At 44.9% G+C, this 24,223-nt stretch overlaps 1 protein-coding gene across 15 annotated transcripts in view; it reads right to left on the bottom strand.

The window, feature by feature from the left end:
• The window catches only part of LOC147459708 (uncharacterized), a 185,060-nt gene that overhangs the window by 133,380 nt on the left and 27,457 nt on the right, over positions 1–24,223 (bottom strand). For all 15 annotated transcript variants that reach the window (XR_015187902.1, XM_086510920.1, XM_086510907.1 and 12 more), the window contains one exon: positions 15,758–15,790. Coding sequence is in view for 14 of the 15 variants with exons in the window: in XM_086510920.1 (XP_086367046.1) it covers positions 15,758–15,790 (33 nt within the window). In the remaining variant the exon portion in view is untranslated. The remainder of the gene's footprint in view (positions 1–15,757; positions 15,791–24,223) is intronic.

Genomic DNA, 24,223 nt, shown 5'->3' with positions numbered 1-24,223 from the left:
TTGCATCTAACCGGAGCATCTCATAAAGGGACACTTGTTGAAAGGTGTTCTTCAAGATTGTTTCCACTGTGGGCTTAGCTCCTACAATCTGGGCTCCCTTTGGAACTTTGACCTGTTGCAAGTCGGACACTGCTTCCAGGAAGGCTCCATCAATGTCTGAAAACATAGAGACTGGCCTACTCCTTTCACCAATTAAGGGTTCGTCAGTTTGGTCAGGTTGCGGAAGTGATGGACAAGATGGACCTGTTGGCAAGCTGAGACCCAGAGCTGCTCTATGTACACGAGTGAGTACACCAGCGGGCTCCGCCACTTGTTGTGGTTGAACTGTATGAGTAGCAGGTGATGGCTGAGGGGTGGTGTTCACTGTGATTAGATTGATCTTCGGGAATGTGAATTCTTGTTGGTTCTGAGTTGGGCCTGAAGATGAGGATGCCCTTTGCTTGGGACAATCCTTACTGTAGTGGTCCTTAGACTCCGAACAATGTCTGCAAGGAGGAGACCCGCTTTGGTAATGCCCATATTCACCACATTTGTAGTCTAAGATGGGCCGATTAGACGGACGAAACGGGGGATGAGGTGGTCGCTGCTCTTGTTGCTGGATGGAGTTGGAGGCTGAGGTGTAGAAGCTCTGAGGAGCTGAAGCAACATGGGTATAAAAATTTTGAGGTGGAACCGTACTTGACATACCTTGGACAGTAGGGGTATTGAGTAAAGGTGGCATGTAATTTTGATGGCCATAGGGGGAAACCATATTAGATGTTGGTGCTAGCCCTTGTTGGAGAGAAGGACCTAGACTTTGTTGTATTTGCCGCAATCCCTTGATATAGTAGCAATCCTTGTCTTCATACCCCGACTTTTCGTAGAAGTGGCATTAAGCCTGAAGGAGACAGTCCTGTGGAGGGTGTCCTGGAGAGCAACACGAGCTGCAGCATACCATAGCTTTAGTCTCCTGCTGAGACCGAAGCTCTTCTAGCTCTCTCTTGATTTGATCCAAAGCCTCGTGATGTGGGGGCTTCTCTTGTCTAAGAGAGATTGATTTCTCCTCTTGAAGAGCGCGTTGTAGTTTTAGGGATTCAAGTTCCCTACGTAGAGAAGTCAATGGATCGGGACTTTCCGAAAACACTGAGGGGGTCTCTACCTGCGGGGAGTTGGTGAATAACTTCCTCGCTCCCTCTATCCTAATAGCAGCCGCGACAAACTCCTCCAGAGTGACAAAAGAGCTCTATCTTCTCTGAGTTTAGCATAGCCTTTTCAGTCCTTAACAATTGATCATTTCAATGCTCAAATTCCCTTAGCAGTTTGGTAGGCGAAAACCCTTCTTTTGGCCGAACTACCCACTCTTAAAAAGTCCTCTTTGTTACCCTTCCGCAGTCCTCCATGAAATACTCTTCCTTCAAGGCTAATTTGAATGCTTCCCAAGTTGCCCCATGCTCATTTCTAATTCCCCTTACATGCTCTCTGATCTCGAGAACCACAACTAGTTCAAAACTTTGCACCATCTCTGCTTCGGGCACTCGATGTAGCTCCATCTCCTTTACATACCCACAAAGATACTTTGTTACATCTTTATCTTTAAATTGGTCCATTTTCTTTACTACAGATTGAAGTGATTTGATTGAGGAAAGCTCCCTCCTTTCAGCAGCTTGCTGTTGTTGCATAAACACCGCAAAGGCTTGAAACATTTGCATTGTAACTAGATCAAACCAAACCCCCTATTGCTCTTGTTGCTCCATAGCTTTCAAGCTTTGATTTGATACTTTCAATGAAGCTTTTGAACCCTCACCCTAGCCTAGTTCACGTCGGGTTCACCAAAAATGTGTCAAGAAGTGCGCAGTGCGACTAGGAAAGCGTCGAGCCTCTGACTATGAGGATTCATAGCAATATCAAGCAAGGCGTAGATGATTTGAAGCTTAAAACACACTAAAAAAGAACAAAACTCCAGCCATGAAAGCTCCACTTTGAAAAGGAACCAAGATTAACTCAAAACTCTTGTGTGTGTGAAGATTAGGTGTAGCCTCACTCCCAATTGCACAGATGCAGTGCTCATTGTCCTGTTAAAAACCCTAAATTTACGCTTCGATTCTTCGTCATGACCATTTTATGGAAGCTTCAGTACTACATTGGAGAAGCCCAAGTAGTTATTTGAGAAGCGGAAACCCTAATTGGAGGCCTCACAGCCTCAACCATGTAGTGGAAGCAGCACGGGACTGGCTTATATGCCCAAATGAGCTCATTCTTGGCTCTAAAACTTCCCTCTCTACTTAGGCAATGACGGCACCATTGTTGATGTAGTATTTTGAGCTATTTTGAGCTATGTGTAGGCTATTTTTTACCATTTTATGGCCATTTTTAGCCCAAAAATGCCTCTTTTTCTCCAAAAGAAGCCCAAACAAGCTAGGAAAAATCCCTAAATTTGTGGAAAAATCCCATTGGGCTCAAATTTCATGTTGAACCTCATTTTTCTACTTGGTAAGCACTTTGGACACGTCTTTTACGTCCGCGCACGAAACCTACTAGTTTTGGCCCGAGCGTGCCACTTCAAAACACTTGACATTTGTACATTTTTTAAGCAAATTAGGCATTCTTTAATGTGGTAAAACATGCAACGGTGCCACGTCCCTGGCCTCGCCTCCCTGGCAAGGTATGTACACGCTTGCAACCATGGCATCCGTTTTCGCATATATTACACTTTGTACATTGTAGCATTTGGTCCCACACATTAAAAACATAAAATAGTGAGGTAGATAATTTTATTTTCACATTATGCACGTGCCACGGCACGACAACACGTTATTTGAACGTTGTTCAGCTCGCTGCTGCCGTCAGTTGAAGCTTATGGCGACGGTGGTGGCCGTCGACCGTCATTAGAAGGAGGGTTTTACACCCTTGGCACCCGTTGGACGGCCCTCTTTTGTTGGTGGAGTTACTCATGCAGCTTGGCACACCTAGGTGGTGCATGGATGGATAGCAGAGTTCTAAAAGTAGAGAGAAAAACTAATTTTGGGGGCGTTTTGAGAGAGTTTGAGAACGAGCAAAGCAAAGGAAGAAAGGAAGGCTTTTTGGGGTGTTTCTATTTAAAATAGAGCTCAAGGAAGAGAGGGGAGGGGGAGGGGAGGCTTCACACGGATTCGAGCTCCCCTTTTCCTTCGACAACAAAGACAAGGGACTTTCTCTCATACCCAACAAGAAGCTTGCAAGGAGAAAAAGGAAGGTTTTTTTGAAGGAGGAGGAACCAATCCTTGTAGAGGAGATTACTCACTCGTTGTACACTCATAATTAATGTTAAAGTGCTCTATTTCATGCTCTATTGATCTTACGTGTGTGGGTGTGTGGGTGTGTGGGTGTCCCCCAGTGCGTGTTAAAGTTTTCAAGCAGTAGGATTCGTGTACAGCCAGTCTGTGTGTGTGTGTGTGTGTGTGTGTGTATCTGTGTGAATAGCAATCAAAAATCAAAAACATCAAAAAAGTGTGAGAGTGTGTGTGTGTGTGTGTGTGTGTGTGTGTGTGTGTGTGAGCTTCACATGGATTCGATTGATCAATGTATATACAAGCGCCGGAAAGCCATGGACAGTTCTGATATGGATGCTTTAAGCCTTATCGAAGAATGTTTGGATGAGGACTTCGAGGATGCACGTCAAGCCTATGAAGGATCCGCTCCCATCATGGAAGTGCGCATTCCTGTACAGGAGCTTATGGATCCTGTTGCTCAATATGCACTTAACGCGGTGATTCTTTTTTTCCCGAGTAGAATGCCTACGGCTCAGGATGTAGGCCAATGGGTTGATTTCCTACTCAAACGGCAAGCAGTCCGAGGGGTTTACTTTGGCCCACAAGCTTCTACGAAGTCTTGTTGGCCGACGTGGATGCTCGGGATGCTTTGCTTGAAATGTCTCCTCTTTTCTTCAATATGCAGATGACTCATGTATTGCCCTGGGCTCTCACCAAGGACTATCAGAGCCTCTTCGTCACAAGTGTCCTCACACTTCGTGTCACTTTCTTCCCTTGTTTGTTGCCCAGTTGGGCAAAGTCATTTACCCTCCTAAGTTGGATGCAAACACAAATCGTTTTTGAATTCTGTGGGACACAGATATCCCCAAGCCAGTAAGTACTTCGATCGATTCTAGGGATGCAATGGTTGGAAAGCGTCCATTTAAACTTAAATGGGACAGATTGGTAAATTCTTGCTTCCGTTGTGGCAAATTTGGTCATATGAATCAAATCCACAACCACCTCCTTCAGCTGTCCCTGCTCCTCAACCTCCCGAACCTCCGAAATCTTCTACTGAGGTTCAAATCAAAGGTGCTTCAACCTCCTCCCCGACAGTTGGGGAGAATAAAGGCAAAGGGAAACAACTACAATTGTCTACACTTTCTGCTTCTTCAAATATTAAAGACAAATGAAAAGAACAGGTTTCAACCTCTCAAACTTAGATAGTGTCCAAGAAAACCCCTAAAGCCGCTAAAGCTCGTATTCCGGCATCTTCTCGTAATTATGTGTCCCCTTTGAAGAATGTTGCTCAAAAAAAAACTCCCTTGTAATGACGACACTTCTTTGGCTCAACCAAGCTTGGGACAAAGTCGTTCACTCTTCAAGGAAGTTGTTATAGGAGAATCCTCTTCATTGCAAGCTGCCTTTATTTTCAATCATCCTATTCCAGGTCTTGACCCACCTCCTCAGGTACCTACAGCTGGGGAGGATGTGTCGATGGGCACTGGTACTTGAGTTTTCCCTTTTTCCCGTTTCCTCACCCACTGTATATACTATATAAAATGCATACTTCTTGAATTGTATCTCCTAGATTGTGCATGGGTTATGCAATCGCAACAAGTGGCGGCTTACCTGGCACTATGTACATACATGTAAAGCGGACATTGTGGTTCTTCAAGAGCAAACCAGCATCAATTTGCACGACAGACTTCTTACTTTGCGGGCTGCTGGATAGCTTATGCAAGATCAGCTAGCTATTCTGGAGTGCTTATGCTTGTTCGACATGAGCTCTTCCCAACCTTGGTCTTCAATGACCCCGCTGGGAGATGGATGGTCATCCGATGTATTGTTAAAGGGGAAGTTTTCGAATTTGAAGGATTATATGCATACACAGCTTCTGTAGATAGGGCACGGTTGTGGAGTGCTATCTCCTCTTATTGTTGGCATTCTAATGCATTTGTCTGTGGGGATTTTAATAATGCACCAAACCTTGCAGATAATACTATTGGGCATTCTCACATGCTTCATATGGAACGGCAATCATGGGATCAATTTATGTTGACATGTAATGGGCTTGATTTGTGGCCCTTTTTGCTTGCGGTTGATCCAAGATTCACTTTTCAACATAATGCTCAATCTATGTATCGCGCTCGGCTGGATGGATGGTTTCTTTTTCACATGCAACAGTATGATGACTTTGAATGTGAGATGAGGATTGATTATGCTATGTGTCTCACGAATCATTTCTCCGCATGTTTGAAACGTCATTTTGGCTCTTTTGATGTCAATGACTGCCTACCCACGAAGAGACTTTTGCATGTCAATAATGCTCATCTCAAACATGAGCTTTTTTGCGCTATGATTGTGGATATCATCCAGCCTTTGATCTCTCAGATGTATGTTGATATGGACATAGACTTGTTTCGCTTTGTTATGCGTGTTCAATGTGTTATCCAAGATTATGGCAGGGATTATTTGTCACAATTAAGGGAACAGGGTAAACAGACAAAGGATACTTGCAGCAGATTAATGCACTTAGCTCGAGCTCGTCAATAGGCTTTTGCAGATAAAGGATGTGCTTCTAAACGATTCTTCCGGCATTTGCATCACTCCAGGCAGTCTCAAGCTATACCGAGAGTTAAATTACCGTCAGGGGAGTGGACCTCCACTTTACGGGAGCTAGCACTAGCCCTACACTCTCATTATGGCAAGATTTTTGATGCCCCTTCTTCTCCCACGAGAGAAGCTCGCCAAGGGCATCACATGTTTCTATCGCATGTTACTCCCATTCTTTCGATGCAGCAAACTCAAGACTTAAAAGTTTTCACTGAGTCAGAATTGTATGCCAGCTTGCTTGATTTGGGCCGGTGGAGAGCTCCTGGTTGTGATGTCTCTCTGTGGAATTTTTCTTGTCTTTCTGGGATTATTTGACGTTGCCTCTGTTGTTCATGATGAATACGGCTTGGGAACAGCAAGAATTGCCCTCCTCTTGGAAAGAAGGTTTGCTCAAGTCGATACCTAAGCATGCATTATGTGAAGAATTCTCTCATTGGCGGCCTATTACACTCATGCTTGTGGTATATAAATTAATGGCGAAAATGCTTGTTAACCGACTCAAGTGCTTTCTGCATGAAGGCTTGCATCAATCTCAATACATGTTCATTCCACGATGTCAAATTACTGATAACCTCCTGAATGCCATCATTGGTATGGAATATGCAAAATACACTCGACAGGATGTCTTGGTTATGCAGGTTGACATTGAAAAGGCATTTGATACTGTTCTTTGGGATTACATTGCAAATACCATGCAATACTTGGAATTTGGGCCAAGGCTATCCCGTGTTGTGCTTTTCTTGTATGCACACAGCACTTCTGCAGGCTTGTTAGATGGATCTCTCACAGAATCTTGGCCTTTGGGACGGTCGGTAAGGCAGGGATGCCCTCTTAGTGCTTTGCTTTATGCGATCCCTACTCACCCCTTGTTTATGTATTTGGATTCCTTGACTTCCACTAGTAGATTACATGGCCTGACAGTACCTTTTGGACAGCATTTTGCTAGTCGGGCCTATGCGGACGACTCTTTGTTTATGCCTCGCAATCACTATGATGATGTACAGCAAATTATGCATACTCTTCACTTGTTTGGGTTGCTCAAAGTTAACTTTTGTAAATCCAAGCTATTGCCTTCAAAAGAGTGTGACTGGCATAAGATATTGTGGCCTGAGGAGATTGTTCCTCCGCACGGTGTGGTTCGCCATCTGGGTTATCCACAGGGTTAGAATGTATCGGCTATGCAAAAACTGGATTGGGTGCTCCAACGTCTGCATTATTCCAAGTTAGATTATTGGAAATTTGTCCACGTGGCCACTAAATATGCATCTCAAGATTGTCCAATGAATCCTTGTGGCTTATGTGCAGTTTTACTTGCCTTTGCTATCCTGGTCTCAGCTGCGCTTGCAGTCCCTCATGTCTAGTATTTTAGAGCATTTTCGGCGGACCTCGTCTAGCACGGAGGACCTTCGGCTTTTATCTATGGACAAGCTATGTTCACCCAAGCGGCTTGGAGGGTTGAATATCTTGGACTTGAGACATCATCTTCTGGCTCAGAAAGCTATGTTGTTGCCAGTTTTGCTGCAGCAACAGCAACCCTGGGCGCTCATGGTCACTCATTTGTGTAGGCACATTGTCACCCCATCTTTTGGTCATTGAAAACCGACTTATTGGGATGTTGTTTTTGGGAAGCTTGAAGGACACATTCCTTTCAAAGGGAAAGAGGCCTCAATTACTCTATTGATTGGGAGCTAAGGCTCCATGTGCAAAGCTATGTCAACAAATAATATTTGTTCATCTCCACACTCAAGCATGAAGATGTTATCCTAGGGGCACCATGGTTTGATACCATGGGTACCACTGTTTCCTGAGAGAGAGAGAGAGATCCTCTTTTCATATGGAGGCAAGGATGTTGCACTTGATGTAAATAGCACATACAACACTAACCACTTGTATAGAATCAAACTTTAGACAAAGTAGAATAAGAAAGATGCATGTGTTCCATGTCCCTTTACTTCTTCTCTAATTGTTGATTGGAAGGTTGTCACTTCGCATTTGGCATGGCATGGTGGACAATCTTCTGTGGGTAGCTCCCTTCGTTTGGCGAGTCTGCATTGGAGCACGGCCTTGCTTCAACTTTGGTTCAACGGTCTCCTCGCCAAGCGTATTTTCTTTCACAAAAAGGAATCTCTCAAGTACATCATGTGGTTGATGACTCGGGTTATGTTCTTTTGTTCGCTGATGCGGTGTCCCACTTTCAGTTGGGTCCTCACTATTCTCCTCTCTAGAGGGAAATTCAAAGGATGCTTGCTGATCACTCACCAATTCCTCCTTTGGATGTGGACTCCCGCTTCTCTGATTGGAATCTGGCTACTACCAAATTGGACTGCATCTCAGATGGCAATGTCTATGTCATCCTGCAGTCTGTTATGTATGGATTGTGCATCATGGTATTCAGTTGTGGTCGCTTTCCGAGTCATCCTTGTGGTGGCAATACACATGTCTCGCATTTGGAAGAGTCGTCTACCTTCGAAGGAACGTGTTTTCTTGTGGCGCTGTTTGGTGGGAGCTCTACATGTTGGCAGTGTATTACATGCACGGCATATTGCGCCTTCCCGTTGCCTAAGATGCCTTGAAGCTGGGAGACTATGCCACACTTATTGTGGGGTTGTCGCCACTCCAGAGCCTTCATTCGGCAAGTGTCAACTGCTCTTCAGCTACGTTTTTCTTTCAGCACTTTTCACAGACGCTTTTTGGCTTTTTGGGGTGCTCCAATCACCGCTATCTCAGTTTGCGATGTTCTTTACTTGGGTCAGATTTTGGATTCTGTGGGCCATCTTGCACCATAGGAACTCCTTGATGTTCCAAGGCACTTATGTTGACCCCTTTCCCTATTTCAAATTATCTCTTGGTCAAGCGCTGCATTTCGCTCATGATGTTGGAGACATCACTCTTGATGCCTACAAGATTTACTTTGACTGTTTCTAGCCTTCGGAGCCTCATAGTGCTCCGCTTTTTGTATCCCTTTCTTTCTGTGGGTTTTCCTCGCTTTGAGGTTTCCCACCTGTAGATTCTATCAAACAAGATTTACAACAAAAAAAAAGTGTGTGTACCCCCCATGTGGATTGTGTGTGTGCACAAGGGAGAGAGTTTGAGAGAATTTGAGAGAGCAAAGTGGAATTTTGATGGTTTGATAGTGTCGGGTTGTCTGATTGTGAGTAATTGTGCATCAAGTGAGAGGAATTGAGCAGTAGGATGTGTTTACTAGTGGATTGGAGTGCAATGTGTATCTTAGGCTCTAGAGAGGCAATTGTGTGTTCCGGGTGTGTTTCCCAATCCCCATTTCCAACGCTTGCAACCCGAGACTACCAATAGCCATTGATCAACTGCCACACTGCTAGTCGAGGATCTTAACCAAGCCTACGTCCCCCTGATCTGCTTGATGCCCTATGGAGAAACTTCACCTACCCTTGGGAAGTAGAATCCTCTGGTTCGTATAAGAGCCTTAAATTGACCGTTGTAGTTGGGTATTTTTTATGGCCCCGGCCACCTTTTGAACATCTCAAGGCATGGTGAAGGATGCATTGGCTACCTAGAGAGGTGGAGGTCAGCTCTACGGAAGCCTTAGTAAATAATTTCTACTTTTTTTTTTTTGAAGCCCTCAAAAATGTCCCTTAAAATCTTGGGGGCGGGGCAATGGCTCTGCCACAATTCATCCATCTCCCTCTTCTAGAGATCACCAAGTTTGTCCCTCGACATCAAGCTCACGTTGTTTCCCGTTCAGTTTTGTGTAGAGCTGCCCAACTTACCGATGCAATATCACCCTTTCATCAAGTCCATTGAGCAATGTGTTGGAGTGAGTCCTCACCACGAGTTCAACCCGAGATGGCAACCCGCAAGTCATCATGCAACTTGATCTCACCAAGGAACTGCACAGCAACATCTTAATTCAAAGAGATGATGGATCAACTTAACAAACCATATCCAGGAAGAATCTCCCAAATGCTTGCTTCCATTGTGGAGCAAGGCCACTTGATCAAGGATTGTCTCTCCAAGAAGGCAACCAAACCCACCAACGTATCTTTCAATCTTCCTAGCCCGCAGCAGCCTAGAGAAGAGGCTCCCAAGTAGCAAACAATAAAGAGCAGGTCACCTCCATCGCCTCCAGCTTAACCCAAGAAGACAAGCAATGGTTATGCTTTGCTCTCCTTGCTGGGAAGAAAAGATGCAAATGAGATCAATGAAATGCTTGAAGCTCAAGTGACTGCTCTTCATGAAGAGATGGAGATTCAAGTCGACTGTCCCGCAGATGAGCACATAAAGACTATGGAAGAGCAAGTGAACGCTATGGATGGAGCTGAGCTAGGCAGTCTGACCCCCCCAAGGAGTGGCCAACTCCAATGGAGACTTGGAGGCAGACAATAAGAGGAGTCTTGGTGCTTCATCTTTGAGGGAGGAGGTCCCATCAAAAACACATTTTAAGCATTATTCTAAAAAGTAGACTTTGTAATCAAGGGTCCCCCCTTCCCCTTCTTTTGTAAAGCTTCTCTTACTTAATACAACTGTCCACGCTTTTATGGGAAATAGATAGCCTTGTCACAAAGCATTAAATAGACCCCAGGTTTTACCTTTTTTCTCAATATTTTTGAGTCCTCACCTGCTTCTCTCTTCAGGCCCAGCGCAGTTGTACTTTTAATCATGAATCCAAAACTTTTCCACAAAAAAAGAGTGTGTGTGCACGCGCATGTGCAATCATGCAGATGTACGATTTTTTAGAGAGAAGGGCAGGGAAAGGGATTTATTTTATTTTTTTTGTTAAGAGGGGCAGAAAGGGGGGAGAAATGAAATGAAATGAAATGTTATATTAACGTCTTCAAAAGGCCAAAATGACCTATGAGACCAATCAGTTACAAAATAGTGAATCTAATACCATGTCTGGGTACAAAAGAACTAGAAAAGAACTAGAAGTGGAACAAAATACTACTACTACTACTACAATCTAAAACTACGTGGGTGTAGCAGCTGATACAATAGGTACCCGGTAAACTGGATGTAACAGTGTGTGAAACAAAGATGGAAGAAATGGTGAGGATCCATCCTCATCTGCACTCTGGATGTCGAGAGAGTATGGCTCGAATCTTCTGTTGTAGTCTCCGTCGATGCTGTGTAGCTCCTCTCCTCAGTCGCGGTCGTCTGTATCTCTGTAGCTCCAATGCTCGGTCGATGAGAGTGCCAGTAGTGGTCGAATGAGTGTGGGACGAGCTCTGCAGTGGTGGCTGCTCCTCTGGCTGTCCCATATCTAGTGAAAAGAAATCTGTAATGTGTCTCTGGGACTGCCTCTCTCTAGCTCTCCCCACTAAAGTGTCTCTATACCTGTGTAACTCAAGTAGATATAGTCCAAGACATCTCTGATCCTCATAACTCATGACCCTAGATAGAGGACCAAAACCCTCTCTGAATAAGCAGTGGAAACGCCCCCGTATCTCATAGAACACTGTGCAATGACATATGTAGTGCAACTCTGTCTCTGGCTCTCTCTGGCATAATCGGCATATCCTGCTGTCTGCTGGTATCCCTCTGAATCTACCAGTCTCAATCTCGAGCTGATGTGAGGATGTGCGTATCTAACCAATGGCACAACGCAAACCATGAGACATATGTGTGTCCATGTAGCTGGGTCGAATCACAAACCCATCTCCTGTGAGGTGGAGAAGATGCTCTCTATAGAAAGCCATCTTCGTGCTCAACTCCTGAGGCGGCTCTATCCATGTCCTCCTGGTGTCGAGCTGGATCAGGTCCTGACGAATGAGTCTAGTGATCTCCACCCGTGTAAGAGACAGCGAGGGTGCCTGAAGAGAATACTGGAAAGGGGGCAACCTGTCCATGGTGAAGCCATGCGTCTGAAACCATGAAGTCATCTATGCATACCAGCATGAAGTGTCGGCCTGTAGAGCTAACTGTCTGGAAGACTCAAGGGCCAGTCTAGCATATCTGTCTCTAGTAGTATCCCATAGGCTGTGCACAAAGGACACTGATCTGGTAAGCGCCTCAATCTCCATGGGGGGGGCAGCTAGCTCTGCTCGAATGATCGCGTGAGGTACGGAGGCCTTGGCTCTAATCAATCGGGAGATCATAGATACCAAGGGCCTCTCCATGCGTCTCCAACCATCCTGGCCTACAGAAGGTCCCCATACCTGTACCCCATACATCATAGCTGAGGCTACTAAAGTATCAAAGAGCCATAACTTTGTCCGAGGTTCCTGGAACTGAACCTGCGAACACATCCTCTCCAAGCCTCCCAAGGCCGCATAAGCTCTGGTCAGTCTAGTCTCTGCTGCTCTCCCCAAAGAAAACCTCGGCCCAGTGAAGACTATCCCAAGGTAAGTGTATGCATCTGTATACTCCACAATCTCTTGACCATACGTGAAGGTCGGTGCCGATCTCCTGATCCACTGCGGTGTGGTGTTAAACACCATGACCTTGGTTTTACCAAGGTTTACAGACAATCCACTATCCTCTGCAAAACTGTGTAATGCATCCAATTGTCGCTGCATACCCTCTGGTGAGTCAGAGATCAAGACAATATCATCAGCATATAACAACAATGGGATCCACGTCCCTGCCAGCTGGGCACCTCTATCACCCTCTCTGTCAATGTAATCAGACACCTCATCAACATACATACCAAATAGAGTAGGAGACAATGGGCAACCCTGTTTCACCCCAATAGTGGAGTGAACTAAGTTAGATATCCCCACTGGGGGGCGTACATGTCCCATCACTTATCTGTATAAAGCCATAATCCCCCAAATCAACACTGTGGGCACCCCCATCTCCTGCAGTCTGCGCATCAGTCGAGCTCTCGGTACCATGTCAAATGCTTTGCGGAAATCCACAAAGCTACAATAAATCCGTCTCCCATGTGACCTGCCCTCCTCAATGATAGCTCTGAGTGTCAGAATATGGTCAAGAGTGGAGAAACCCCTCCTGAAACCTGCCTGTCCCTTTGCCCGTACACCCTCACCCTCTGCCCAGTTACTCAACTGCTGCTCAATAATGGATGCATACAATCGTGCCAGTGTGTGTCCAACCAACAATAGTAGACAACCTCCAAGTCTCAGGTAATCCCTCACACATGGCACGATTGAACAACACTGCAAGAACCTCCATCAGCATATCCCTAGCATGTATAAAGTGCTCCGCTACTAGACCGTCATGATCGTAAGCCCTCCTGGTCCTCATCCTGTCAATGGCTCTCTTTACCATCTCAGTGGTAAAGAAGGTGCTCGTAGGTGGACATGGCTCTGTAGGATCTGGAAGGGGATCCTGCCCAGGAACCGTATATAACGATGTCGCATACTGGCCCCACACATCAGGAGAAGTAATCACTGGGGGAGGGGAGTGCTCATGGAAGAGTCGCCATGCCTCGCCTGAGTCTCTACTCAAGAACAACTGATACAAGTCTCGCTCCATCTGGGCCAGGTAAGCTCGTTTCTTCTTTCGCACAAGGCGCCGGAAAGCAATCCGCGACTGTCTGTAGGTGATGACTCCTAAATGAAGATCCCTCTGAAGCTGGGCTCTCATCTCTCTGCACTCCTCATCATACCAACTATTCTGGGGCATGCTCCCAGAATGTCGCCTCCGATCCGGTTGAGTGTGTGGGTATGCCTCTGATGCTGCATCATGTAGTGTCTCAGTCAGTAAAGTAGTGCACTCCTCTACTGAGAGGCCTGGAGCAACTGTGCATAGACGATCCCAGATCGCCTCTGTATAAACTCAGTCAGTCTCTGGTGTAAATGTATAACGGGTGTGTGACCTGCCTCCTGATTTCTGGGCTGTACTAAACTGAAAAGATACGGACAGTGTCAAGAGAGCATGATCCACTGCTACGCCCACTGGTCTGGCTCCCACTGTGAAATCTTGAATACAAGGAATAAAGCTCGGCTGTGTCATAACATAGTCCACTGTACTGGCCCCATGTCTGTGTGGAAAGCATGTGAAGCCTGCTGCTCCAGGAAACCGCTGTAAGCCATTAAGTATGGCTAGCCCATGTGTAGTCGTCATCTCCGTGAGGTATCTCCCATACTCAGTCTGCTCTCTGTCATGTGAGCATCTGTCAAACCCCAGCTCACCCACATCCAACTCTCTAAGCATCTCATCTGAAGTGTCGTAGAAGACTGTCTGACAGTTGCCCGTTCGAGCATTGAAGTCTCCTAGGAGGATGATATCACCATCCCTAGAAAACTCCCATATATCATCATCTAGAATTGAGAAAGGCGACTGCCCTCTGGATACAGCATATACTGACGTACTGGGGGGGGAAGTAACATATAGCAATATATAGAAATCGACCTGTGTCAGCTCTCAGCCTCACCCACATGTATCTAGCCTGATCATCTCTCCGTACAATATGTAGTAGTGGTTGTAGCTCCTCCCTAAACAACACCGCTACTCCTCCTGAACCTCTACTCCCATGCTCAGATCTCGTGACTGTTCTGTGGGCTGTCTCCCATTTGTATCCCACCACATGTGGCAACAGTTGGCCAGGGGCCTGGTGAGTCTCTGAAAAGAAAACAATGTCCTTGTCTCTGAAACTGTCCTCAAAGGCACCAACATCCAACCTCATAGACCCATTACAATTCCAAGTCGCCATCCTCAATGTGGTCCCATAGGTCTCGCACCGTCATGTAGAGCGCCGCTCTACAATCACCACCCGACCATCTCTGTAAAAGGCCATCTTCCCCTTCTCCCTTGCCGCTTGAATCTCGGGCATTACTTCTCTCATATGCGCAAGTTGTGAGAGAGTGAGGTCATCGCCTAAGAAAATACCTGTCTTCTTGAGAGTAGGTCTCTTCCTCAAGAATTCCTTCTTCTCTTCCAATGAAGGGAAGCGTAGTATGAGAGCTCTTTCCTTTGAAGATTCTCCGGGGCCCTCACTCTTCTTGCCCACTCTCCATGCCTTTGTGTGTGAAGGCTTCTCCACCCCCATCATTGATGTGAGGCTTGTGACCTCTTTTTCCACATTGTTTATGTCCTTGAGGCCGGTTACCCTCACATGTAGAGCCCGCACCCTCCTTCTTTGTTCCTCTTCGAGGGTCATGTTGATAAGAGTGGGTGTACAAGGAGCTTCCTTACCTTTCCCTTTCTTGGCAACCTCAATCCATTTTTCGGCCTCCTCTACTTTCTTTTGCGTTTCGGATATGACCGCGGCCCATGACTTCTTCTCCTCATTGATGTTGTCAATTTCTTCCCTCAAAGAGGGCTGAAATTCCCCCTCTTCAAGCCCATTTTTTGACCGTGTTTCCAACACTTCTTTGTGGAGGTCCAAAATGCTATTCTCCAACGTGGCGATCTTGTTGAGAAGATGATCCTTCTCGTCCTTCCACCTCTTCTCCTTTTCTTCATTTTCTCGGAGGAAAACGGTCTTCGCGTTCCTCCAATCTTCCATCTCTTTTCTCCATGCTTTCATTTCCAATTCAATGATGGAAATTCGTTTGGAGTGAAGCATATATTTGAGTTTGCTTGTTGCCATAGGTGAGGTTGGGGATGACATGAGAGAGAGAGAGAGAGAGAGAGAGAGAAGAGAGGATTGATGTTTCTAAAGTGCAGAAAATGCAGCAAACCCTAAAACGCAGATCTGTCCAACAACCCCCAAAAAAAAAAAAAAAAAAAAAAAAAATCGCGAACCCTAAAATACAGGTCGCGAGCCCTAAAAACAGGTCGCGAACCCTAAAATACAGCAGCGAACCCTAAACGAAAGCATGGTAAAGAGAGAGAGAGATGGCGTGATGAGAGAGAGAGAGAGAGAGAGAGAGAGAGAGATGGCGTGATGAGAGAGAGAGAGAGAGAGAGGGAGAGAGAGAGAGAGAGAGAGAGGGAGAGAGAGAGAGAGAGAAGGGCAGGGAAAGGGATTTATTTTATTTTTTTTGTTAAGAGGGGCAGAAAGGGGGGAGAGAGAGAGAGAGAGAGAGAGAGAGAGAGAGAGAGATGTTGCTTACTGTAACAGCAAGAATGTTCTTTGCAGCTACACCCTGCAACAATAGTATTTATCAACTCATGTTGAAATTTCAGAATGAAAAAACTACTCAAATTTCAAAATGAAAATGAATCAACTCATAATCAATACTATTTAGTAATTGATACTCAAATTTCAAGACATGCATTAAGCAATTACATTTTTGAGTACATGCAGATTGTTTTTCCTCGAGCAACAATGCACAATCAAACATGCTGATTTACAAATGCACACACACAATCAAATGTAGCATATAGAAAACCCTTCAAAGTCTAATAGCATTGTTCATGTTCGGCTCTATGATAATCAAGCACTTAATGCCAATTCATTGTTCTCCAACTCAAACTCTCACTGCTGCCAGGACAATGCAACCACTTTCTTGCAACAAAGAATCCCGAGAGCTTGCATGATGCCTTTGCTCTAATACAGAGAGGCTTAGTGTAGGCATGTTGACTCGGTAGACTGTTGTAACAGCAAAGTCTAATGAAGTACCAACTGCACGCACACCAATATGTAGTCATCCCTTGTAAACCATATGCGGAGAGTTGTATTTTGTGTCAGCATATGAATGAAGGGAATGTTGCTCGCTTCACCGTGCCTTGATTATGTTGAGTACATTCGTTGTCTATCATCATCTTCATGTTGTTAGTGTATCTACATTAGATGTTTGGTAGTATGATTAAGGTTGTTGGTCAAGCAATTAGTATCTAGAATGTGCACTAGATACACAGTGGCGATCCTATGAGTTTGACAACCTTGAGGCCATGTTTGTCAATGGTTGCAGACAGACCAAGTGTATATTTGTAATGCATATCAAAAGAGAGACCATCTAGATAATCTAATTATCTAGATAATCTCTTTTGATATACTTTACAAGTAGGGCACAACAGACTAGTGAACCACCAAATGTTTCCAACCCAAACCCTTTCCACTATGAAGGACGAGAGCAACCTGCAGAGCAAGCAAATGAACTAGACAATGAATCAGCAGAAGAAGAAGAACGCCAACCGCAATATACATTGGAGTCAGAAGCACTCTCCAACAATCAAGGCCCATTACAGGTATTTTATGAATTAATACATACAGCAACATTAGAGGAAGAAGTTACTCAACTACTAAGAAGGCCACTAAATTATCCACCACCATTACCACCAACAATACCAATCATTACACGATTTAACCCACTAAGCGCTACACCATTGCATAGCCCCATAGAGATGTCGGTATCTCCACAAATAATTCCACCAACATCACCCTGAGGAAGAGGACCCATACTACCTATCGGTGGGAGACCATTTTCAGCAGGTCCAGCACCAAGTCAAACGCAAACCCAAAGACTGAGAGGAGTTCAAAAAGGAGTTCTATGCTCACTTCCTTCCCCCCGACTTCGACATAGATGTGAAGAAAGAATGGGATTGGGACTCCCAAAAAGAGAATGAAGCTGTGTCCGACTACATCGACAAACTGTGGGAGGTCGTACTCAAGGCTACTCCCTTTATGAAAGTTTCTGATAAAGAGAAGATGTGCAAGTTTAAAGCTCGACTCCAGCCAGTACTTCAGAAAAGCATGAAGATGTACCCTCGAAACAATCTTCAAATTATGATGCAGACCGTCGCGGTAACTGGTAACTTGCATTCAAAAGGAACTCCCTACAAGCAGGAGTTTAGTACCTTTCATGCAAAGCAAAGGGATCTCACTATTGAGACAGAAACCTCCACACGAAAGCACCCTTCAGATCGGCCCAAAGGTCCAGAAAAGGAGCGAGAGGGAGCAAAGAAAGCAAATTCCTCACTCCCTCTCAATTGAAGGTCTACATGGAAGAGGGCAAAAGTTCCTATTGTGACAAGAAAGGCCACAGAAGCCCAATTGCCCACAACTTAAAAAACATTCTCCTCCTCTTGTAACAATACGGGCACCACATGCCAACGGAAAAGAACATACTGAACAGACTTTATATGCTTCAAAACAATTGAACTAAAAGAGATCCACGACACACGAGACGAGGAGTGGCGGAGTTCCACCCCAAGAGAGCACTAGCCCCAAACCCTAGCGCCCCTTTCGGTATTTCTTTATATGGCTTGAACAAGGTATAACTCCCATGGCTCTGCTTTGCATCTCCCGTGGGTAGATTGCCAAAGTGATAGCCCATGGGTCGTATTTAAAAGCCCTTGGCCTCTAAAAGCAATTTATATGAAAAACTTCAAAATCTAGAAGCATATGTTCCCAAAAGCTAACGCCCAAAGCTGCCAACACATTTTACGAAAATCCGTACAGATGCCACATCATCAACGTAAAACGCAAGCGTCCATACAACTGCCACATCAACATGTCAACGCAAATTACGATAGTACATACAGTGCCTGCCATGTCATTGATTGTTGATGCCACGTCTTTTTGGGTCCTGCTTAGCTTTATTATAGGCCCCATCAAACGAGGTCTCATAAGTTGGTAAAGATTTCTTTTGTTGGCGCTTCTTAGGGTTTAGGCCCCTCGGCCGAGATCTGATGGTTGGCTCCCGTCTTCAATGGCTTGACACGTCAACATACCCTCTTCTTGAAAGAAGGGTAATCATTTGCAATTACCGTGTATTTGCAAAACAGCTCATGTTAGCTCAAAAATTTCCAAGGGATGTTTCGAGGGACATTCCGAGGGACAATCACTTTTCTCATTCCAAAGGGGAGCTCTTGATATCCTAGGTCGTTGACTTCCCACGAAATCTCCTCCAATAAGGAGTATATTCTCATTCCAGATCGGGACACTTGATATTCCGGCGTAGCAAAATTAGCCATCACACCTACATCGTGCTCATCTGTAACGGGTGTCTTGATACACTAATAATTACATACCCTAGGCAATCTGTCACGTGCACATCTAACCCTATGTGCATGTGGACAAGCTACTTCATGACAAGGGTTCAGTTAGCTTAGGAAGTGTTCTGGCACCTTTGTGAGTCTGTTCGCAGGCCGTGCATATCCAGGCATATCCTCTAGTTGCACACAGCATGATCATCAACATTACCATCAGAATCCATCATGAGCATTTTACAGTGCACAAAACCTATTTTCCCTATTTTATTCATTTTTCACTTATTATTAATAAGTGACTTTGCTGGGAAACTGGCTAGGGCAACTTTGGCAAGTTAATATATAAGAAAGCTAGCGCTAGCACTTTCTAGTAGAAGAGGCAGCATGGAACCTGAAACTAGCCTATTTAATCCAAAAAGGGCGGTAGACCTTAGACTTAAACCTTATTTGCTTTCACCCATTTAATTTGTCGCCCACTTTACCTGTACTTTCAAGACACAACAAAGGGCAAAGGGATACAGGCTGCTAGAATGCACCTGTATGAGAGACCGACACCAGATTGGCCCCTAACTTAGGCACCCCTTTCGGTATTTCTTTATTGTTTAATAGAGGGAATAAACGTTGTGGTTCCCTACAAGCTGCCCCGCACAAGCTTGGCTGAATTTCAACTGTTCCGTCCCGATTTCGGCAACATAACTGTACTAGGACCCTTCACAGTCAGTATTCCCACGCATTGAATGACTTTCCCGACGCATACGGGCACTTTGCTAAACATGGCGAGAATCTCCAGCACGCTGAATTCTCTGTTTTCAGCCCCGAAAATGCGCCAGATCTCCTATACAGCGGTCCCCTTGCGTCCCCGAACTTCCTGGGGGTATTAGGGTCCGTTTAGGGCCAAAACCCTAAACCTGCAAAAATACACAGCAGGCTGTAATTTACTGTTTCGGGCTCCGTTTCGCGTGCCGGTCGCATCCGTAGCAAGTCCTCGAGCTCCCGCACCTGTAGGGCTACTTGCCCCTTCGAATCGGACGAGATTTCTGGCGTGAAACCTCTCCGAATTCACTTGTACTTGCGGGGGATTAGCAGCTAGCTCATCCAGTACCTGTGCAAGAGGCTCTTGCCTCGGCAATCGTGCATGAACCCACACAACTGTACATTGGTCAATTGAAAAGCCCACTAGAGGGGCATAACATACTGCCATAGGGGAGAGAGAGGGCAATGCGTAGCGTGCAAGGCATCATTCCTAGCACCGCACTGTACATAGGAGGGAAAGGAAGCACTCCATAGCTCTTAACCTGTGGTGACAGGAACTTGCAAAATGAGCCTCCCAGCTAGAAATTCAGCGCCACTTCTTGTTGCATGAGGAAAGTGCACAGAAATGTGCCACTTGGCGCATTTACAAGCTATTTCCTGTTTCGGGGTTGCCGCCTAAAAATCTCCCGATTGGTTGCCCGGTTGACTTCACTGCAAAGTAATAAAATGTTCCCCTTGTCATTCCGGAAGTAATGACGCGAACACATTTTCAGGTCCCAAAATAGCAATTCCCTAAATTTTAGGAGATGCTGCCATTGTATCTTTCTAGGTCATCTGACCCCCTTTGTACACTGCAACCACACCCAGAATTGAAATGTAGCCTCTGTACCAAAGGATTCCACTTTGGCTAGTCAATGACCCCACTTTGGCTAACCATAGTCCTTGTCCAACCTTAGTGCTCTCTTGCCCTCAGGCCTGGACTCCCTCTTGACAGTTCCACACTAGCTATGCAATGCAGGGCAGTTAGATTTCCCGAGGGGTGTTTCCAAAAAGTGAAAGTAAATAAATAATAAGAAAGAAATCAACAAAAAGGATAGATAGTAGTCACACGCTGGTGTCATACCCCCCTCTTGAAATCTCAAACGTCCTCGTTTGCATCTATGTAGTACATGCTCACGGTCAACACTGATGTATTCAACACCTGTCGACATATGTACAACACTGATGTATTCAACACCTGACGACATATATACGACACAGACATGCTCATTGTCAACCCTGGTGTATTCAACACCTCGTCGACACATGTATTGCCTGCGTGTGAACCCTGTCCCAATGACATAGTGGTAGCTTCGCACTCTGCCATTGCTTTGAGTCACTAACTTGCCAATGACAAAACGGTAGACACACATTGCCACTGTCTTATAGTACATGTTGGGCCCAGTAACACTTTCGAGCATACCCAAACCGACAGTTTAAGAATGCAGTTACACATGTACCCTTTAATAGAAGCACATGTACTCTTTAATAGAAGCAATTACTGTATCCTTGACAAACTGACAAGAAATACTCACTTCTATAGCACTAACCATACTTTTGGACATTCCATAAGAGCAATTGCCAAACTCACAATCTGTACAGCTCTAACATTCATGTAACAAGTATTTCATTTGAGCTCACTTTAAATACTATGTACATCATTTGTTTCAAAAGCCATTGTCACACTGACAATCCATGTAGCTTTGTTACTCAAGGGGTCAAGGTAGGTTGCAAATCGAAGGCTTCAAGGTAAAGTGATAACACAGTTGGTGACTCTGCAAGTTCACCTTCTTCCATCCACTTAGCATCCATTGGTGGATACTTTCTGAACTTTACCAAGTAACGCCTAGCAACCTTGCCTTTCACTTTTCTTTCTTTATGTGCCAAAATGTGTTCCGGGACAAGATCTCGTCAAGTTCCTCGACTTCCGGCTGATCTTCAGCTGGCATATCTTCTGGCATATCACCCACATAGGGTCTGAGAAGACTCACATGAAACGCATTGTGAATCTTCCAACTGTCAGGCAATTTCAGCCTATATGCAACATCATTGATTATGTCGCACTTGAAAAGGCCCATAGTAACGCATGCTGAGCTTTAGAAACAGTCTTTCCTTGCCCTTCATCTTCTTTAACCTTGCCTTTTCAAAGCATAGAAGCACCCAATCACCAAGTGAAAATACCACTTCACGACGGTGACGATCAGCTGCTTTCTTTTGCTCTGCCTGAGTCTTTTCTAAGGCCACTTTGACCTTCTTGTACATTTCATCCATGTCCTGAACATACTTATCTGCTTCAAATATCTTGTCCTTTGTATGCAGTATGGGAGGAACTTTCTTGCCACCTTCAACTATCTCAAAAGGTGCCTTGCCAGTTGATGAATGCACTATATTATTGTATGCATACTCCACCAATGGCAAATACTACTCCCACTTTCCTTTATGCATTGACACATAGCACTTTAGCAGATCTAGGACAGTAGAATTTGCCTCTTCTGACTACCCATCTGTTTGAGGATGAAATGACGAAGAGAATTTGAGCGTGGTGCCCATATTCTCAAACAAGCCTCTCCAGAATAAACTTGTCATGCGTGGATCACGGTCGCTAACAATCAACTGTGGCATGCCATGATACTTGAAAATATTGCTCATAAACAAGCGTGCCATCTCATCTGGCTTTATCTTCTTCTTGACAGGAATAAAATGAGCCTGCTTGCTGAATCTGCAAATGATGGTCCAAATACCATCGTTTCCTGTCTGCGTTCTCGGAAGATCAAAGATAAAAGCCATAGCAATACTTTCCCATGGTTTATCTGGAATAGGTAGTGGTTGCAATAACCCTGGTGCCTTTTGCCTGTCAAATTTGACCTTCTGGCAAATTAGGCATTCTCGCACAAAGGCATCCACATCTCTTCTCAATGTAGGCCAATAGAAGAATGTCTCAACCGCTTTAACAGTAGCATCGATCCCACGATGCCCTGCATACGGTGGGACGTGACTCTCTTCCATAACTTTGTGTCGCAATGGCTTTGTGACACACAATCTGCCATGCATCATCATGAACCCATCTCTGAGAAGATAGTGTTCATGACGTTGTCCATCCATTAGCTGCTCGAAGACCCTTGCAAAATCTTCATCATTTGCATACCGTTCCCTCATATCATCAAGTTCATGATGATAAGGAATTGACACAGCTGAAATTTGTGGCTTCCTTGACAAGGCATCAGCCACAACATTCTTCTTGCCTTCCACATGCACAATTTGAAAGTGGAACATGGACAAGATATTTGCCCATCGCATATGCTTCTCAGATAACTTTGCCTGTGTCAAGAAGTATCGCAAGGTCTAATGGTCCGTTTGGACAACAAAGTCTGCACCTAGCAGGTAGTGTTTCCAACTTAAGAGCGCATGAATCACGGCCTGCAGTTCTTTTTCATAGACTTGCATAGTCTTTTCTGGCCCTTGCAAGATTCTACTCTCATAGGCTACTACCCTGCCATCTTGCATTAGCACTGCACCAATGCTACTACCGCAAGCATCACACTGGACCACAAATGACTTCCTGAGATCTCGCAACACAATGACTGGATCTGAAGTCATCTTTAAGAGATTAAAAGCTAAAATCTCTTTTTGTGTCCATCTAAAGGTGACTGCCTTCTTTTGAAGAGCATGTAAAGGTGAAGCAATCTCAGCGAAATTTCGGATACACCTTCTGTAATAGGAGCATAGTCCCAAGAAACTTCGGACATCGTGCACCGTCTTCAAATTTGGCCATGACTTGATCGCTTCAACTTTTGCAGGATCCATTCTGACACCATCCTTTGAGACAATGTGTCCTAGAAAGTGAATCTCTTCCAGAAAAAAGTCACTTTTCTTTGCATTGATGAGCAACCTATGACTGCGTAGCTCTTTGAACACAATGGCCAAGTGATGCCTATGCTCCTCTTCATTCTTTGAGTAGACTATCATGTCATCAAAGAATGTACCAACAAACTGTTGGTGTGGACGGAAAATTCTGTCCATCATCCTATTGAACGTAGCAGGAGCATTTGTGAGACCAAAGGGCATCACTAAAAATTCGTAAAGGCCAAACGTCGTTCTAAAAGCAGTCTTGTGCACATCCTTTGATCTAATGCGGATCTGATGGTACCCACTCTTTAGATCTATTCTGCTAAACATAGCTGCTCCTCCTAATTTGTCCAGAATATCATCAATTCTAGGTATAGGAAACCTATTCTTGATGGTATTCTTGTTCAGTGCACGGTAGTCGATGCACATACACCATGAGCCATCCTTTTTCTGCACCAACAACACTGGAGAACAGAATGGGGATGAACTGGGCTGAATCAACCCCTTTTCTAACAGCTCCTGTACTTGGCCCATTATCACTTTCTGCTGAGCCGCACTAACCCTGTACGGAGGCTTATTTGGTGGGCTACTGCCTGGCACCAAATCTATCGCATGGTCCTCGGGTCTCTCTGGCGGTAATTGAGACAGTAATGAACCGGAAAAACAGCCACTATACTGTTGTAAAAACATTGACCTTTCTTTATCTAGCAGAGATAAATTTGATTCATCCCAATCTGACACTTCACGTGCAAAAACCAAGTACGCAGAAAGATGCTTTTTCATTACAGAAGTGATAGCAGAAGCTGATACAGTGGGAATAGACTCTCCTCTAAGCTTTCCATCCAGAATGTGAGTCCTTCCCCTGCTCTGTACAATGATCTTTTTGTTGTAGGCATCCATGATTCCCTGGACACGAAATAACCAAGGAATACCTAACAACACATCACATCCGTCTAGTGGCATGATGTAAAATTCTTCAGCATCTACATAGGACTGGATATGTAGAT

The sequence above is a fragment of the Adiantum capillus-veneris genome, chromosome 4 (assembly GCF_014529385.1).
Source record: "Adiantum capillus-veneris isolate H3 chromosome 4, ASM1452938v2, whole genome shotgun sequence".
Taxonomy (NCBI): Eukaryota; Viridiplantae; Streptophyta; class Polypodiopsida; order Polypodiales; family Pteridaceae; genus Adiantum; species Adiantum capillus-veneris.
The sequence above is the reverse complement of the archived record's forward strand: the minus strand, read 5'-3'. Positions and strand labels throughout refer to the sequence as shown.